Raw genomic sequence first — 20,125 nt, forward strand, 5'->3', positions numbered from 1 at the left:
AAAGATGTCTCTTCCTTTAATGGGAAATACACAGTTTATCAACTAGAAATGCGTTTAAAACTCAGAAAACGAAAAATAAAATCACTAGGGAGAGATGAATTCTATTTTATTGTTTTGTCAACTTGAAATGATGGTAACACTGACTTTCGTGGCTGTTAAATAAACATCTTCAACTTTAAGAACTGATCTGAACCTATCGATTAATTCGTCTTGCTTAGAATTTACCCCCCCCCCCCCCCCCACAAAAAAAAAAAGGAAATTGGGCAATTCGATCACCCTGGATGATTAATTAAAGGGACTAGCGATTGAAGCCTTTGAGCCTCTTTTTCATTTGCTTTGGCCAGTGATTTCTCGTTTCGTCTTTCTGGGTTCTAGATATTGTTTGGGATTTAATCCATCAAGAAACAATCAAATAACCCTAAGTTAAGTTTGTTTTTTCCTCGTTGATGAGATCGTGTACGGGAAGGCACTAATGGCTGTGTTTGCTTTCGCAAAATGAACTCCATCCTACACTCAATGACGTCAATTTCGGAAACGAGTTGATTGACGTCTAAGGTTTTTTCATTGACAAATGTTCCCTAAAGCAACGAATAGCAAAGAAGGTGCGTGGTAAACTCTCCTGAAGATTAATTAAGCTGACTCAATGAGAGACAAGTATATAAGCAGTACCCGCTTGTTTGACAAATTCAGTTTGATTCGCTGATCGAATTGAGATTGAACCTGCTTAGCACAAGAAGTGAACCATGGGCGCGTCCTCCAGTATGTCTGCTATATCCATCACCCAATATTTCATCATCCTCCTTTACACAGGTAAGCCTCCAACCAAGGTTTAGGAGCTATCTTCTTAAACCATCAAAACCATTTACAAACCCTTAATCGTAGCTAACGCAAGCTCTAATCACGAATTTGTCGCACGGATTTCAGCGAAACAATGGCAAAGATAAAAGCGGTCATAACTTCATCATTCGCGTTTTCCGCGCTTCAACCAGTTTTCCCTACGCGGTTTCTTTGAATTATCATCTGTTCTGTGTCTTCCCTCTTAATTCTGATCGGCTGTTGCACACTATATGTGTGAAAAAGCTTTAAATACTATAATTATGTAATGATAGCTGAAAAGTTAGATAGCGGTTGAAAGTTTAAGGGTGAAGGATTTAAGTTGACAAAGGTCAACGAGACAGCAGGAGTTTCGGAAGGCGCAATATGGCGAAAGGGAAATGTTCGAAGAAAAAGGCAATTCAATTTTTTACTTTTTTCCTTTTGGGCATCCTGTCCAACCATCCAACATAAACTTTAACATTATCAAAATCCCCTAAACCTCAGTAAAATGGATATGTAATTGAAAAAGTTTGATAAAAAAGTCACTACCGCCTGTTGCGAAACGAGAATAAACGCTGAGGTATGACGAATGCAGAATTGGTTACGCAATAAGAAAAAACCCTAACACTGGCACAAAAAAGAGCGAGCCAACATCAAAACTGTGTGGTTTTTTCTTAAACGAGGTGTTTGGGATAAGGGGAAATCGATCAAAGGCTGACGCAAATCCCTGATAACGTTACGCAAGTAACAACCGAAAACTTTATCTGAAAAATTAAGTTATCATAATTGACAGAGATCATGGCAATGCTAGTCTCGACCTGGAAATTTATTTAAGCAAATTACAAAAGAAAATCTTGAAGTCTACTGATTACAACCAGGAAAAAAAAAAAACAGAAAATTATCAGGCTTGGGGCCCTTTTCCTGACAATTGAAGTTTATCAAACCTCGCGGTTTGAATAGACAGCCTGAGCATAATTAACGTAGTTGCTTCAAACAGTCTTTCGTTTTGCCTAATTGTCATAATAAATCATTGTTAGATATTAAATAATTCTTCAATTCCTTGTAACGAAACTCTTCAGAGATCAATCGTGATCGCTGCAAAGAGTTCTTCTTTATTATCATCAACGATCTGGTTTTTTTTATAAGTACTAAGTCAGGAGAGAATTCTCAACGGGCTGGAAATGAACTCCTCCACCTGCACACAACCATTTGGTTCACATCAAGTTGTACCAAAGGAATATACAGATACAAACATAGGCCTCTTTCCTAACAAATCACCTTTGCGGATGCTGATGCTAGAAAAAAACATCACATACGTTAAAGAAAAGTAATGCAGCTGAAAATTCTGGTGACTTACAAACTAAGCTTTCAAGTTCGACTGTTAACTATCCCCTTTTCTTCGGTCTTTCAGTGGAAACGGTATGTGCACAATGAAAAGGGCTAAGCCTTTTAAGGCTGTCAGAATTTCATTCGGCCAAATGAAGTTTTCGCTTAAAAAAGCGAGGATGGGATGATTGAATTGATCAACGCACAACATGTTACGGTTCATAAACTGCTTTTAGATAAGAAACTGCAAATAATAATCATATATTGATGCTCGGCCTGTGACAAAGGGGCTCTTAAGAGGACCTTGAGGCATTCTTTCCTTTCATACACTTTACTCAATACTTTTTGTGACACTTTCGACTAAAAGGTCGACGACAAAGCAGGAAAATAATGGGAAAAGTCTTAGAACCAATACGACGAAATAATTACCAATTAAAAATAAACAACAATCACCAAAATTGCTGTTCTTTCATCATTAAAACCTCGCTGCTAATTTGTATCCTCACGCACGATCAGTTATTTTGAACAAACTAATGAAAGATGTCAATCAGGGTACGTCACCATTTTAAATCACCTGATGTGTGTTTCCTGTAAACACGTTTCCAGCGTTAGCTCTTCCTCAGAGCGAAACTGATATGTTAACACAAATAGGGTAACGGTAGAACAGCAAATAAACAAATTGCCAACGTAATGCCATAGTTTCCTATCCGACAACCCAGGTCTTTCAGGCGTACAATGTAATTTTTTGGCACTGTATATCAGCATTGTATAAGACTGGCCTTAGTTATGTTTGTATGTAATATATCATATGTTGGATACAAATGCAACTTTGGTATCCTGTGTTGGTACAGTGTTCAGATCCACTGGAATTTTTTTTAAAATAACAGTTCTCGTTTATTATCCAAGTATTCAATGCATATCTGAAAGATACAACAGTGTACACATTCAGAATTAAACCGTTTTATCAGTTATGGCTAGATGTGTGTTCATGTACGCTTCACGCGGGCCCAAATTAAACCCCGTCGAATTCCGAATTTTTTTTAAGCTTCCGTTTCTGCAAATTTCCTCAATCGCGTTTCACTTTATATTTTCCAGTTAGTTTTTTTTTTCCAGCTATGAGAATCATTACCGTTGAGAATTGCTCGATCTAGATTCCTGAACTCCGTTCAAGCCTTTACAACTTCAATGAAAATTGAACTGAGTAAAATCGACAACAACCCTGACTAATAGTAAGTGATATTTTCGAACCCTCAAGCGAAGTAGAGAGCTGAAGCAAGTTTTAGATTCATCAATAGATAGAACGCAAAGTGATCTAATGCATGGGTAAATTTAACTATTTCTTAATTCAAATCATTGAAATTGATCGATCAAACCAGGTACCAACCTGGCCTACCATATAAATATTCGTGAATATGCGGAAAATAATTACTACGCTTTAGCGTATATTTTATTTTTAACAAAGCTGACCCACTTTCCTTCACCTCCTTTGAACAAAGAAAAAACGGTCAAACGTGCTACATTGGTCAAATAAACTCGCAGAATGCGGCCAATTTTGACATCGATGAACAATTCTTGGATGACATGAGTAGCGTGCATGATCGAGACACAGTCCACTAAACACGAGCATAGCTTCACAAGGATAGCAAGGCAACTAAACCGACTCTAACATTTTGTTACAGAAAATATCGTTACATATAAAATTTTTAAGCATTTGTAGTCAGCATGCTAGCCGGTTGTTCAAAAGACTGACTTGCGTAAAAGAGGTGACGGTGCCGAGTTAGACGACAGTCGGAAATCCAAAAACGTGATCGCGAAACAGTGACGTCAGTCAAAAGAACAATTCGTGAAGCGTATAATCTCATCATTTTATTTGATTTACGAGACTTATGTGTTTCATACGTACTTTTCTTTTGTCAATGATTTAAGGCACATTTGCCTCCCGCAACAAATAGGAACAATTTATCCCTCTAGTTTCCTTGCCTCATTCAGTTATGCGAAATCATTGCCGGTGCTTTTCACATTGAGTGGACCATATTCCGTCGGCCTTTCAGTATTTGAATGGGACACTCATTGACCACTTTCATAAATGGCTGCGTATTAATATTCTTTTGTTTAAATTTAAATTAGCCCTCTGGCCTCGTTCTCCAGTACAAAATTCAAAAGAATACATTATCTCAAGCGATGCTAGTAGGGCTAATTTAAATTTAAACAAAAGAATATTTATACGGTAGCTATTTATGAAAGTGGTCTATACTTTGGTTAAACGGGAGCATTTTAGTGTCACTCGTTCTCTCTGTCTCTCCATTTAAATTCTCTTTCTCACAAAACCTGTAACAGGAACTTTCGTCATTTTTCAAGAAACGAAATGATAGCTCTATTTCTTGTTACAATATCTTCCCTCCTTCAAGCCTTTCCATTTCAGTGACAAATTACAGGAAACTGCTCTAGCAAAAAAACCGCATGACATTATTTATTTCTTTACTTGACAGAAGTCTGGAATATCTTTAATTCATACATAGCTTCAGGCATAAATATGAAAGATAGCCTTGAAATTCAGTTTTTTAATGTTTAACATAGCGTTGGAGCGCGTTTACTATGATAAAAAATTAAATCGCAAACCTGCAGACCTGGCCCTACGAAACGCTTGATATTTCACCCTAAGTAGGCTTGCTTGTGGTTCAAAGAGTGGCTTCAAGTAGGCCCGGTTTAAGGGGAAGATCACGCGAACTCCCGAGGGACTTGCTTTTGAACGCTTCCTCAAACTGAAATAAATGCCGTGTCTTTGGGAACTCAGTCTAGGAATAGTTGTGTTTCGATGAATATTGATGGGCTGTTTCTAGAGACGGACTGATCTATGAAAAAAAAAAAAAAAAGAAAAAAGAAAGAAAAGAAGAAGTTTTGGTAAAAAGCATTGAAACTGGAAAAATCTCTCTAATTGACAAAATGAATATGCTCAGAAATTAATTCTCTCATTTACGTCAAGCCCTTCAAATCTCATAAATTGGCATTTCCAATTGGGTGATACTTTAAACATTGGACCGCTTTCAATTCAAAGAAGCTGCAGGAAAGGGAAATTTGTTGAATAGGCTAATTCAACAGAAGTAAAACAAAAACATGATCTGTGGTTTGTTCATTGCCGGAGACTTATTTGCCTATAGTTTTCGTGAATATTGGACTTTTCCCTGTTAGAGTTGAAAAACAAACCCTAAACCGTGATTTCCTTGACAGTCTGTGTCTTTTGCTTCGATTTTAAGACTCATTTTTATATCCCTGGGCACTTTGCTACAAGATTAAGTGATACTTTCACAATGCTTCAAATATTGCGCAAATATTTTAGTTCTGTAGAGTGCTTGGGTTAAGTCTGATGGTGATACTGCTTAGATGGTGCAAATGGTTAGTCAGTCTTTTTTTTTATCAAGTTTGCTGGGTAATTTATTCGGTTGCTTAAATCTCAAGGTTTTTCTCATATGAGAATGTTGAAACCCCTATCAGATAACTATTCCATGGCGGTAGCTCATCACAGTTTTCACTATTTTCTTGGCTGAGTTGGCACGTGAACTGAAGAGTTATATTTGCGGTCATACTGACTCTCCCCTGCAATCTTGACGAAAAAGATTACTTCATTAAGAAATGAAGGATGTCCATCTATAGTCTATTACAAGTCAATACGGGAAACTTTCAATCAATATGTACATTGTCGTAGCTTTTTCAAGTTTCATACACGACACACATTAATTTCGTTTCACTAACGCAATTCAGCTTCAGCATTGCCGGAAAAATTAATGCGCTAAAAAAAGCCGTATGACGTAGCTTTTAAGCATTACAAAGGAAATAGCAATTTACTTTTTAATGGTAATTACCCCCTCAAGATAATAAATTTCCCAGCTTTGTTCAATCTGAAATAATAATTAGCAAACGGCTCAAAAGTAGTGCACTCTCTCACGTCAAAAGCAGTTAATTTGAGGAAGCAAAAGGTGATGAACCTGCAGACTTTGTAGCTTCATTGTACCACAAGCCCCAGTTGAGTTCCACTATGCCTTCTACATTGATAACGACGTATCTGATCGTACTTTTGTCCACTGGTGAGTACACCTTATCATCAAATTTATTCTCGCTTTTACACAATGGTGGATAGTTTTTTTTGTTTTGTTTTTGTTTTGATTTGTTTTTTGTTTTTTTTCAATTTTCCTCTGCTTTTCTGCGGTTATGCTTTCTTGGTAACCAGCGTGTTCTTGTCTCAACTTGTCGAAAGACACAAAAGACGGGAAGTTAGCAGAGCCTATGGCGGAGCGACAGAATATTCACCAACACTAACCTTTGCCCAATTTGGGATCCAAAAAGGGTTTAATTTAAGAAATAGGTATAGGCTCTCACTATTATGCTTTCTTCATTTGAATTCCATTCATGCAGTTACGAAAAAAAGATTATGCAAGTACAGCGTGTTAAAGTAGTTCAAAAACCATTTCCAGAAAGTTATGCCCTTTTTACCGCTCCATTTAAATCGACAGGTTACTCAATAAGTTAGTTAAAAACAATCAGTGAGAGATAGAAGAGACTTATCTAAAATTCACGACACTAAATGTGCACTACAGTTGAGGCAGTGTTTTCAAAACTGATTACACTCTAGAAGTTTTTAGCGATTGTTTGCCGTAGGTATATATATTTAGACGTAGAGCGTTATAATCAAACTTCTTTCGGACTCAATATAACACAAGTTTTACCAAGATATATTTTTTTTAGCTTGCAGATGAGTATTTTGATCATTTTGTCATTACTAAAATGCTTTAAAAAATACTTACATCCAGTCAATCGTTCAGCAAAGTCTTAGACGACATGAGGTTAATCTTTTGTAAAATTGGGATCCGTTCCCAATCAGATCTGGCTTTGATTTATTCCATACGATCATTTTGTACTCAGCGTCAGCCTAAAAGTTCCTGCTATAAAGAAATTGATCTAACATATGCAAATATGCACCTTGGGGTTACTTTTGTTTCATCTGTACTTGAACAGCGAAATTTGCATACTGTTTTAACACGGAAATGCTGACCTCGCAGACTTAAAGACAAAAAGAAGCACTTGAAACCCTTATCAGTGAAACAAGAAAGCAAATTATTTCGTTTGCATATGCATTTCGTTTTTTATATCGTGATATATCTAGTCAGATGATTTAGGAATTAGTGTGAATGCCTTGTGATTGAGCATCTTTTGCAAAGGACGTAAATATAGGCTTTCGCGCCCTTTGTCACGGCATAGGAATTTCTTTCGCTTAAGATCGGGGAAGCTGACCGGAAACGTTTGCAGTTAAGAAGCTCCACTATTTTTTTTTCTCTAATTTGAATATAATCTAGATGCTCGAGATGTTTCAATCATTCTCCAATCAATTACAACACTCCTTCGTATCGAGCAGACTTTATCATGTTCATGAGAGTTTTATGGCCGGACTACGTCTTCCTTCCACAGGAAAAATTTCAAGATAGAGTCTGTCACGGCGAATAACTTTTGTTTGTCCGGTATTTTAGAATGGCTCCCATTTAATGACTCCTTGAGGTCGAGTTCAAACAAACTAATCAGTGGTGCGATTGATCATAGTCTTACCTGATACACGTTCTCTAAATTACCTTATATTTTGTAATGGACAGAGTTAAGCATGATTATTGGTGGTCATAAAAACTGTTGGTCGTCCTTCCTCGTCTATTTGGGGCTCATTTATTTATTTATTAACTCATTAATTCATATCCATTAACCATTTAGTTAAATATGTCTATCTATTAGCTACATAATCATTCTTTACATTTCTCTTGCTAAAAGGACAGGATCAGATACGATACTATAAACTGATTAATTATCTGTCACAAAATTGAAACTCTTTTGCGTATAGTTCTTTCGGAAGCCATAGACCCCCACCGAGGAACACCCATTATTCAAAATAGAGAAACAATATTGACCACAACTATTTTTCCCCCACGGACCGACAACGATAACTTATTACCCTCTACCTTTCACCTCTATTTCACGTGCAGGGATGAACTTAACTCAGACGAGGCCGCATGATAATCGCGCACCACAAAGCCAGTTTCTTCGTTGGCAAACAACAAACCGTTTAGAATGATCAATCAGCATGTATGGATTTGGGTCTTTCAGTAAACGATACTTACGACTGACAACATCCTTAAAAAAAAGTATGCGCAGATGTATGAGTTTCTATGACAGAAAAAAGACTAAAAGTCAACAACACGCTTCTTCTTTTCCAACCCTTTTCTGACATCATAGATCTGACCATGTTTTTGAGTTAGAAATTAGATTGATTTCGGCATGTTAAAAAATACATAGGTACAATCCAGACGAAACCCGAGCATAACTGAAATATATTCAACACACAAAATGAAAACATTGTTGATTAGTGTACTAGATTATTTAAAATACTATTTGCTTTACAGGATGTATCCTTCAGTCTGCAGTGGCCTCTGAACATCAGCTTAAAGCGGTTTTCAGTATGAGCGGACTAAAAGGTTACGCGATATTTTCGACATCACAACATGATGGCTCCACAAGTGTCACGGTTAACTTAACAGGCATTGACGAGACTCTAGCATGGCGCATTCATGAACTGCCTATGATCTACGACGGTAATGCGGCAATGAGCTGCAGTGGATCTGCAGTGGGAGCTGTTTTCGATCCTAGAATGGCCATGGAAGCCGGAGACTACAACAGTTCGTGCAGTTTACAAAGTGCAGCAAGGTTTGGAGCATGCGCAATTGGAGACCTGACGGGATTACTTGGATATCTTGACCCTGATTCAACACAGCAAAATTTCACAAACCTAAGTTTCATCATTCCTATAAAAGGTCCACACAGCATCATGGGTAGGACACTTGTGTTATACAGCGGTGAAACACCCAAGGCATGCGCCCTCATTACTCCAACAAGGCCCATGTTAACAGCTGTAGCTGCTTTCAAGGCTCCTGTAGCGGGTGTTGTGTACTTGAGACAAGCAGATGTAAACTCGGACACTAATGTCTATGTCAATCTATTCTACGTCAATGACGCCACATCCGAAGAGGTATTTACTTGGAAAATTCAAGATTCAGCTTCTTGTGGAACGGTAAGCGCCATATTCAACCCTTATGGCACAGATAACAGCAACTGCAGCCAGATGATGCACAACAATTGTTCCATTGGCGATTTGACGTCCAAACATGGCAACATCACACTATCTATGGCGACGAAAAACCAATCCAAAACCAAGGCTGCCCTTATAGACTCCAATCTTCCCCTTAGTGGTGCTAAAGGTGTTATCGGAAAAGTAATTGCCTTGTTTTCCAGTAATGACACGCTGAAGCCTTTCGCCTGCGCCAAAATCATGAAAGTGAAACCAAAGGTTGTCAGAGCTTCGTTCGATCCAAACATCCATGATGGTGTAGGAGGACATCTTAGGATTACTCAGCCGTCTCCTTTTGATCCTTCTATAACAGAAGTCAACCTTACTGGTCTAAGAAAAGAGTCCCAGGGATATCACGTGCACAACTATCCCAGTCCATGGCAGATGCAGTACACCGGTATGGAATCTTGTGCTGGAGGATACCTGGGTGGCCACTGGAATCCCTTTGGAATTAACACTAGTTCCAGTCCGCCTCCAGGAAGTGGTATGTTTTACTTCGACTCATTCTATACTTCAGCATGCTTATCGCGGTAATTACCCGGCACCATATTGCGTTCACGTTACTAGATTCTTCAGCTATGTTTTAATAATAACTTTCGAATTTCAGTGTATTTCATTATTTACTCTATTGTTTGGTAACTGCAAAAATATTGCCTCCTTAAGGTCTACAACGTTCCTTCTGTTTATGTCAGGTTTGTGTATTTTTGTAATAGACAATATCCTAACCACCCACAAAGCACAGTAATCAATTTTCTTTCTCCACAAACCTAACTCCTAGGCACCAATGATGAATACGAGATCGGAGACCTGAGTGGAAAATACGGATCGCTATTAAACTTGACGAGTTACAAAGGAGAACACATTGACTTCAATCTGCCATTATTTGGGAAAAACAGCATCCACGGCCGTTCTATTGTAATCCACAAAATGAAGACGATGGGAGGCTTGAGATGGGTGTGTGCAGATGTGCGCCAGGTAATGGAAGGGGACAACATGTTTGCAATGAAAACAAAGATAACTTTCACAGGGCCTGCTCTTAAAGGATACATTCTATTGGTAAGTCATTTCTTCAAAAAATAATAAATATTTAAGAATCATTTTTTGCAGCTCTACACTCTCGTTTTCAGCAAGAGACTACGACGGCACCAGTATCCTAGTCTATCCTCCTATGTCTACCATAAAACTGCATGCTATCCAGGAACCAGTTCACCTGGAAAGAACAGCCAATCAGAAATTTCACAAACGGTTCTTTCGTTGAATGCTATGTCAGCCTATCATTTTTACAAATCTCGGTTTTATCCCAATAATAACAAGCACAACTTCCATTGCTTCCATTCAGATCCAATACAAGGAGAATGACAACACTATGATGCCAGAGGAAACCTCAATTTACGTTGATCTCAAATACGTTTCAAACTCCAGCCAAAAGGTATGTCTTGATACATACCGATATCATTTGATTCATTCGCTGACGAGTATTCACAATGCAACCAACTTATTTCCCTGATTTTCAAGAACAATGACTTGAAGGAATTTCAAATTGTAGCTGCAATGTTGAAATGTTATCAAGCCTCAGATTTGTTATTAACGATCACATGGCTGATTGTTTCTTTTACTAATCAGAGCCTGAATCACAAGTGGCACGTCCATGTAAACCCTGAAGGGGGTGACACTTATGCAGCCATGGGTGAAAGGTGTAAAAGTTTGGGAGGACATTACAACCCTTATGAAGTAGATTTGAAAGTAAGTATATTTGTGAAAGACAGCATTTCTAAACAGTAGCATCTCAGATCAAAAGTTCACTCAATGGCTAAATAGTTCCCAAATCAGTACTCAAGTAATAAAGTATTTCCTTCTTCTTTCCCATTTACCAGGGAACTTACAAGTCAACATGCTTCTCTAGTAATATGCTGAGGTGTGAAGTCGGCGACCTTTCCGGCAAACATGCGATGCTGAACGTTGGAACAGGAAAGAGTTTCTACACTGATCCTGACCTTCCCTTATTTGGAGAAATGTCAGGTAAGAAACCATACTTGTCACAATTTAAAAAGAGACTTGGCTTTGAGTTATCAAATCAGCATGAGTCAAACCTGGCAAAATTGTATCGATTTTAGTTTTTCTGTTTTAGAAACTGAACAAATTAAAGCGTGAGAACGCGAAACTGGTTTTCCCCTTAGAGTGCGCCTTCAACCTCCTTGCCTTCTGTCCGAAAAACTATATTCAATGAGGAACACCTCAAACGACGAAAACGATCTCTTAACTAGTACGGTATATATTTCATTCATAGTTATTGGTCGTGGAGTTGTGGTACATGCAGAAAACGCTGGGGCTGCCCGCTTGGCTTGTGCTTCCATTACACCAGTTCCTTCGTTGTACATTGAGAAAACACTGAAGTATGTCAAGGGAGCTACATTTTCCAAGTAAGGCGAAAGTATGCATTGGGATTAAATACCAAACATCCTCAGCTCAGTGATATAAAATCAAAGGTTTTTTTTTTTCTTTCCATGCATTTTCTTGAATAACACATGATGAGTATGCACAGTAAAAACTAAGCGTTTCGACAAATAACACTTTATCACTTGCGAATCACGAAAGTGGTCTGGGTCAAAAGGTCATGCAGCGGTGAAAACTAGGGAAAAATAAATTAAATGACAAAATAAATATGAAGGTCAACTAAAGAAAAACTACGGACAAAAATTTACTCACATTGTGTACCATATGAAGTAGAAGAAGACGCTTTCCCGAACAATTTTAATGCAGCCTTCAAAGACACGTGTGAGAAACTCTGGCATTTTGGTCATGTGACCAAGAAACAGAATTATGTAAGAGGTCACAGGGTGTCCTAAAGCAAAACAACCTAAAAAACAACCACAACGTAACCAAAAATAAAAGCCAAATCCTAGTTTTAGACTAAACAACACAGACTTTGTCTCATTCAACAGGAAAGAAGTGAAATGAAAGGTTTCCTTTGCTTTTTCCTCAGAGTCACCTTCACAAAGACAATTAGCGCTGCACTTAAAATCCCATCATGGCGGTTGTTTTATATCCGAACAGAGGGCAGTGAAGTTCAAGACTGTGTCACAGTCAAATTTGGGATCATTGGAAATGGTAAGTACTTGAGTGAAACTTTTGACTGAATAGATTTCTCTGTTGCCTTTGAGTTTCTTCTGAGTCCATTCGTTCTTCTTACCTGTCTTATTCTAAAGCATACATCATCCATGATACGTTTGCTACATCTTGATCAACCCTTTTACACGCAATATCTCGCTTGTAATTTTCCTTACTGTCCGCAATGCAATTCTTATGTTGCTAGTTGAGAGAATTCGGTATTGGATTAACTAGTAATCCCCTTATTACTGATCTTAATTTTTATATTCTCAATACTTGTGTGCTTGATACTGTAAGAAGAAATTATCTCTTGATCACTCATGCGAGTTACAGGGTTAAAGATTGAGAAAGTGTTTCCCAATAACCCTGGAGAGCTGATTGTTCCTGAAAGATGCCTGAATGGAGAAAAGTTTAAAAGTTCATGTTTAAAAGAATTAATAATCTCTCTTTTCTTCATTAATTATAGAGAGACAAGTCAGGGAACCATCCCAAACTTTCGACTTCATTATGGAACGCTCTCCAGCAAAACTAGGAGAATTTCGGCCAACCAAGAGTTGCCATGTCCCCACAAGTAACCCTACAGGTAAGGCACATCAATGATTTGCCTTTAACTAAACCACTCAAGAAACTACTCTGATAAAGCATGGGGCCCCAGCTAGAAGGAAACAGTGGTTGATCTTACAAGAGAAATAAACACCAGATGCCCTTCTCTCACTTTATCGGCCAAAACCGAGGTTACCGCACTCATGATGTATAATAACGTTCTAAATGAAAATGTTTTCTCCAGAGTATCCCCCTCATCATTTAATTGTACCCTCAATAATTCAGTCAGATTCTTTATCATCCCTCCTTGGTCCAACTGCTGTTTTATAACACCTTCAACCTTACCTTCTGATGAATCTGTCTCTTGATTAAGCTGTTTGCTGAATGATATAGAAATGTTGCAATGAGAAGTTAAATGCTAATACATTTTTGAAGTTAAAAGGTTACATATATATCATGGTTTGGATCTGCTTTTCAAATACTCTGTACATAGATCCAAGCATGAGGATTATGAAGGAGCCTAAGTAGTAGCAGAAAAGTGGCGGACCCAACTTAATTATGCTTTTTTTTTTAGTTTCTGATGGACTCACACCTACAACAAGTGGAACACCTATCAATGGCATGAAAATATTTCTAATGCTTGGCTTGATTTTACTGGCAGCACATGCAAATCTAAGAGCATAAATTTCAATGAAGTGCCATAATTACGGCATCTCCTATCCAAAGGCCACCACAACAATGAGACCATCCAGCCTCAGTTGGTGGGAAGAGGACAATTGCTATCAATCAAGCGATTAATCAAGCGATTAATCAAGCGACATGAAAGCCAATTACTTGAAATCGTTACGAACTAAACAGGTTGGGGAAGGCCAAGGCCGGGAGATGGAGATTGTGGTGCCACTTTGAAAAGATGAGAAAAATAATTATCGAGCCACGTTTATTGCATTGAGCTTTGAGTGGATGTCCTACATGAAAGCCGATTACTTGAGAACGTTACATACTAACCAGGTTGGGGAAGGCCAAGGCCGGGAGATGGAGATTGTGGTGCCGCTGTGAAAAAATGAGAAAAAGAAATTATTGAGCCACGTCTGTTGCATCGAGCATTGAGTGAATGTTCGACATGAAAGCCAAATCACTCAATTGAACACAATTCAACGCGCTCTGCGCTAACTTGTTCCTTCTGATCTGTTTGAGGTTATACGTGTTTCGGGTTTTTTGCACATCAAGGGAAAAATAAAAACTGAGGCGAAAATTCATCTTGGCGACCTGTAAAATCAAACAAATCTATTTGTTTCATGGAAATCATTTTACCGCTGTGTTTATTGTAAAAGCAAATGTGTCTGTACGAGCGTACAGTTATCATGAAAAATGGAAATGCAAAATGGATTCTTTCCCTTAATTATGAACCCATTTTCTCCACATAAAGTCATAATCTGATTAAACTTGTTCACACTGACCACTCACGATATTTTCCCAGTTGATTTTAACGTAGTCCGCCTCCCAGTTGGCTCAATTGGTTAGAGCGTCGGATTGTGTTGTGCGGGAGGTCGAGGGTTCGAGCCCCGGCCGGACCGATACTCATGGTCTTAAAATAAGCGAGGAGAATTTGCTACCTTTCTATAATCAAGAAATGGATAGATATTCTAGTCTTCTCAGATAAGGACGAATAAACCGTAGGCCCCGTCTCCTCCAGGGTTAGGGGTTGGTGACGTTAATTTCCCACGCACCAGATTACTGTGTGGTGGATGTCCTCCCCTGGGGTAGGATGACTGGGTGTTGGCCCTGAAAAGCACCCATGGGGAGTGGTCAACTAACGTTTGTATGTATGTATGTCCGCTGACCACTACGTATGTATGTAAGTATGTATGTATGTCCGCTGACCAGTAGTCATCCCTGTCATGTCGATTCTGTTCATGGAAAAATCCAATGGCGTATCCTAACTCGTGAGTGATTGATCCTTGCACACAGGAAGGATCCCTTTAGCAATTTTAAAACCATATTCTGGTTTGAACATTTTACTTTTCTTCAAAACTTATCAGTCAGGGTTACAGAAGTTAATTCATAGTGTTGCGGGTAATTTCGTTGTTTCCGTAAATTGAGAGTTATGATCTTCAAACTGCAGTTCCTTCAAATATGAAGCAAGGAAGATTTCTGGGCATCACAAATAACTCTTTCTCACAAACTCAGTTAAACGTTTCAAACTCGGGCCTCGTAAGTTTCAATACTCAGCGCAACCTATTTTATTTTATTTTCTCCCTGAGAAAAAAATCCCGTTTTGACGTCTCCATGACACTTCTAGATTCTATCAATTAATTTCATATTGATTTCAGTGAATTTTTATGCCCATTTAGTACATGCTAAAACTCCGTAAAATCGAGTGAACTCAGTAGCTCCTCCGGCTACTGCGATGATCCAAAGCAATTCATGCACAGAGACTAACCAACAATCAGAGCTCTAAGCCGATCGGTTTACAATACTCCTTTTTAGAGTTGTGGACTTGGTGGCCAAGCCTTTGAACAGGAGTGAGGCTAAGGGTGACCCTGTTGTGATATAGACCTGTATCTAGTTAGCATGATAACAAAGAAATTTGCATTTGAAAAGCAGCAACATCTCTATCATAACGAGGTCACCCTTAGCCTCACTCCTGTACAAAGGCTTGGCCACCAAGCCCACAACTGTAAAAAGGACTATTGAGATGCTCTGTGATGAACCAGAAACCAGAAGTACTGATTTAATAACAGGAAATTAACCCTCTAACTCGCAAGATCTAATTGTTAATTCTCTCCTCTAGCTGCTACACATTTCCTTGTGAATTCCTCATGAGAATTTGGTGTTAGATAGCGATAACAAGTTCTACCTGATAAGTTTAAGTATTCTCATTACCTGTTTGCCTGATAAAGTATGGATATTATAGGGAGAAGTTTCGTGTTAATCACTTCTACGAGTTAAAGGTTGAGATGATGATCAACGAATGTAGAATGGCAAAAACAGACACTGTAGTTTTGATCTCAGTCTCAGTATGAGGGGCTGAAAGTCAGCGAAGCAGTCTTTCCGTAAATTTTTCATGAGCGAGTGTAGTAAGTGTTTCTGCTATGTGATACGCGGATGAACAATACATAAAATTGCTAAAGAGTTCCAATCCGACTTAAGTGAACTAGGGGAAAAGGAAACTTATCACGATCTCCTTTCAATATTAATTGGACATGTTTAGAGGGATTTATGTAAATCGCAAACATTAGTTATATAATGTGAATACATGTTAATTACGCACACCTCTTTATAACTTACTCCGTGAACCGTCCAATGGAGAATTCCTGACGTCCACCATTATGACCAACATAAGACCAGCAGCTATAGAAAGTAAAGACAACACCGTGAAATTACAATTTTAATTTACTGTTTATCCATTAAACGATACGTTCATTTACTTCAAGTTGTAAATACATACATACATACGTTACTTGACCACTCCCGGCATGGGGCTTTTCAAGGCCAATTCCCACCCATCCCACCCTAGGGGAGGACATCCATTACACAGTAATCGCGTGCGTGGGAAATTATCGTCTCCTACCCCTAACCCTGCAGGACACGGGGCCTACGGTTTATTCGTCCTTATCCGAGAAAACTAGAATATCTATCCATTTTTTGATTATAGAAAGGTAGCAAATTCTCCTCGCTTATTTTAAGACCATGAGTATCGGTCCGGCCGGAGCTCGAACCCTCGACCTCCAGCACAACACAATCCGGCGCTCTAAGCAATTGAGCAAACCGGGAGGCAGTAAATAACTATATTTTGAAAAGAAATATATTCAAACTGTCAAAAGTAGCGGTTATGCCTTGAGCTACTTTCGTAATGTTAATTTCACCCTTCACTTACCCCGTCTTGTAAACTAACTCGATGTATCCACTCTCTTGCCCTCTCTTTTTAAATTGGAGACAGGGAACATGATCTTCCCAATCCTTCATCGAGTTTCTGATCAGTTGCCTTCCTCTATCGTCTGTTTATTTGAAGGAAAACTGTAAACAAAGCCAAATATTAGAATCATTCATGTGTTAAATGAAGTAAAAGGCAACGGGAAGGACAAAAAGGTTTCGTCTACGATTCATTACCGCAAATGCAACCATGAATACATGTGTGAGGCTTTAGACTAGAGTCTGATGAGGGAAAAGTAAATGATCAGGTACCGATTTATGGATTTATTTCAAACGGTATCATTCCGTTTGGCCAGAGTTGACGTATATTCCTTATGGTGTATCTTGTTTGAGCTTCTTGGTTCCAGTCTGCTACATTGTTGAAGATTGGACGTGACAGCTTAAGAATGTGGACCTGTTGTTTAGTAAATGCCATGTCCCCCTCGTACAATTCGGGTACATCATCTTTGTAGTCGGGTACTGAAAAATAAACACCAATGAGACGCTGCAGTTTTTTTTTTTAATAGACACCCAAACTGATTTCCCTGAATTTTTAGTTAATTGACTACAGCTCAAGTTTGCAACTTGTACTTGATGTTGGAAAACAAACAAACAAACTCCTCTACAGCTTGTGAGTGATGAAGAGAAACGCACTGAATAACTGAATCTTGGGAGTGTACTACGAAGAAAAAAACTAAGGTTACTTCATTTAGATTGGAGAAGAGGATAAATATTCGGGTGACTTGCTTATTTGTTCAACCATTTGACCTTTTGGATTACAACAAGCAACCGTTATTAATGCGTTGGTCGGGTAATATTGGATATCGACCCATAGTTTGGTTCGATTTAATTTCAACTTAATCATTCTCTGTTATCGCTGAGGAAGATCTTTACGAAATTATTTAGCACATGCATGAACTTGACTGGGGAAATAAGGCCCTATCCGCACTAGCAGACAAACCAAAAATTTTGCGGACAAAATCAAAGGAAAATTTTGTACTGACAATTTTTTGTCTCCTCTGTTGCATCCGCACTGAAAAAGGCGATACTGTTAAATCTGTCAAATTCGGTTAACAGCCAAAAAAAGCACTGATACTGTAATTCACTGTGATTTTATTTAATTTAGCTTTTCCTTTCCCTTTGCCTTGAGTGGGCACTTCTGAATCTTGTGCCACATCTACTGTTTCATGGTTGGACTCATGAAGTGACGACCGGAAAATCACTCCGCCGTTGTATCATGCCCGGCTGCATCCAGCGCCTGACCTGCTCATAAGACTGGCCGCTATAATTTGCCTATGGATCCAAACTCCAATTACCACGATTCATCTTAAGTTGTTTGAAGTTGTAAAATCCGCGAGTTTCGCAACGAAAGACAATTACTGCACTCTTTTGGTTAACTAAACTTAGTTCAATTACCACACTGGTGGCGTACACGGCAAACAGATCGACAATTTTAGCGCGGTTTTTGTTTATTTAGTCGATTTTGCCAAGGTTTTACCCGGAACAAATTTTGTCGGCGGTGCGTTTGAAAATTTGTCCGCTTCGACCAAAATTTGTTAAGCCGCGACAAATCATCCGACATTTCTAAAGTGATGATAACAGAAAATTTGTTTAAATAAATTGAATTTTGTCGCTAGTGCGGATAGGCCCTAAGTCTACATATGTCTCCACATCTTCATTTTAAAGAGCATCATGATAGACGGTTTTGTCTGTTACATAAAGGAATTATCTGAGTGCTTTATTGCTAGTATCTATTTGAGCTTTAGGACTAAGCCTTTTTTTTTTTAGATAACCGTGGCACATTTACATTGTCGATTCTGATCACCGGGTCTCAGTAACCTATATTTTTCCGGCCACTAATCGGTTGTGGTTTACCATATAATTCGACAGCAATCCTTGTTTTTTTCTGGCTTCCCCTATATGAAGTCTCCTTCGCAGCCGTTGTTTGGGCTCGTCACGCAACGCTCCCTCCCTTACCAACCATTGGTGGGGGAGGGAGCGTTGCGTGACGAGCCCAAACAACGGCTGGAGACCACCCCAGATGAAGACTCTTTAAAAACCTACCAACCCCTAGAGACTCAACTTTCATTAAAGCGTGTATCACTCTCTTGAGATGTGGTTGCTGATTCACCTTTCTCAGTGCCGTACATTTGAACGTATGATAGATTGTAAAACGGGAAATTGCCATGCATTGAAAGAATTGTACCATATTAACGAAAGCGTTACCAAGGTAAGAAAACAGGAAAATATCTTATTTTTCAATAACGTGATCTAATTTTCTTTAGCCGGTTTTCATGTACACTCTCAGTCAAACATTGTCGACTTTATCGCATCCTTTTATGGATTTAAGGGAAGTTCCACTCAGGGGCTTATTTGTGACTAGCAAACGTCTCCCTTGAAGTTTAACGGGAGATCTTTTCACAGTGAGGATTAAAGTTTTTTGACTCGTAGATGGTGGTTAGGTTGATCATCGCAGTGATGCAAAGGAATTCCGAAGATTTCCGCCGTTTTTTCGTGCTCCATTCGGATTGAAAAGGTCCTTGAGCACGATGAACGGCGGTCTTTCCGTGAGAATCTAAGATTACGAAGACTTGGATACCTGTACCCGCTCTGGTCGAAACCAAGTTACAGTTTGGTCGGCGGGAAAACATTGTGTAAACAAAATAAACACACAAGGTTAAAAAGCTTGATTCCAAAAATTGAGAACAGCGATATGATCTGGTATTCATGGACATTAGATTTTTTAAAAAGCATTTACCTGCAACCGTCAAAATATTGAAACAACAGTGGAACCTTATATTTGGACAACCCTTTTCAGAGGACACCTAGGCGGACAAATAACTGCTTGATGGTTATAAGAATGAAGAAAGAGATAAACTACGGGTATTGTCTTGATATAGCGACCACAAAAATCTCAGAAATAATCAATAAGTGAAGTGACTTTTATTTCAGTCTTTTATTTATAGTTTTTTCCTTGCCATTTTTAGTCGTTTTCTTCATATTTTCCTTAAATGTCTGGTAGACACGTCTCTTCCGCTATGTTTTCCTTATATTACGAACATGCTAGCTTTAAGCAAAGCTTTTTGTTTGTAACTTTTACACACCTTAGGCTATTTGATCAATGACAGGTTCTCACCACCATTTGAATATAAAGAGAATCGCTTATTTTGGCCATATTTTTTTAATGATCCTACTAAACTGAGACCAACTTCTAAAAAAATATTAGGTAACCAACGGAAACGCAATAAAGGACTAAAGAAT

The 20,125-nt window shown here is 38.6% G+C and overlaps 1 protein-coding gene and 1 pseudogene across 2 annotated transcripts; one reads left to right on the forward strand and one right to left on the reverse strand.

The window, feature by feature from the left end:
- The first annotated feature begins 650 nt into the window (after positions 1-650).
- On the forward strand, positions 651-14,415 carry LOC111329994 (uncharacterized). 2 transcript variants are annotated; one of them, XM_088746866.1, is made up of 10 exons: positions 651-810; positions 8,580-9,785; positions 10,080-10,357; positions 10,641-10,730; positions 10,925-11,044; positions 11,176-11,320; positions 11,589-11,721; positions 12,285-12,409; positions 12,876-12,992; positions 13,527-14,415. In XM_088746866.1, the coding sequence occupies exons 1-10, from the start codon at positions 744-746 to the stop codon at positions 13,634-13,636; spliced, it is 2,391 nt and encodes a 796-aa protein (XP_088602992.1). In that variant the 5' UTR covers positions 651-743; the 3' UTR covers positions 13,637-14,415. The 2 variants fall into 2 exon arrangements, with proteins under 2 accessions (XP_088602992.1, XP_088602993.1); XM_088746867.1 differs by lacking the exon at positions 651-810 and adding an exon at positions 6,074-6,224.
- Positions 14,390-19,073, reverse strand: LOC148741826 (nematocyst expressed protein 6-like; annotated as a pseudogene).
- Between the last annotated feature and the right edge of the window lie 1,052 nt (positions 19,074-20,125).

Source organism: Stylophora pistillata, chromosome 1 (assembly GCF_964205215.1).
Source record: "Stylophora pistillata chromosome 1, jaStyPist1.2, whole genome shotgun sequence".
Classification (NCBI taxonomy): Eukaryota; Metazoa; Cnidaria; class Anthozoa; order Scleractinia; family Pocilloporidae; genus Stylophora; species Stylophora pistillata.

Bases quoted from the DNA above. Each gene is read 5' to 3' on its own strand.
- LOC111329994 (XM_088746866.1), top strand. From the start codon at position 744: ATGGGCGCGTCCTCCAGTATGTCTGCTATATCCATCACCCAATATTTC. The intron at 11,722-12,284 runs GTAAGGCGAAAG...CTTTTTCCTCAG, and splicing joins AAGGGAGCTACATTTTCCAA to AGTCACCTTCACAAAGACAA. The intron at 12,993-13,526 runs GTAAGGCACATC...TTTTTTTTTTAG, and splicing joins CCCCACAAGTAACCCTACAG to TTTCTGATGGACTCACACCT.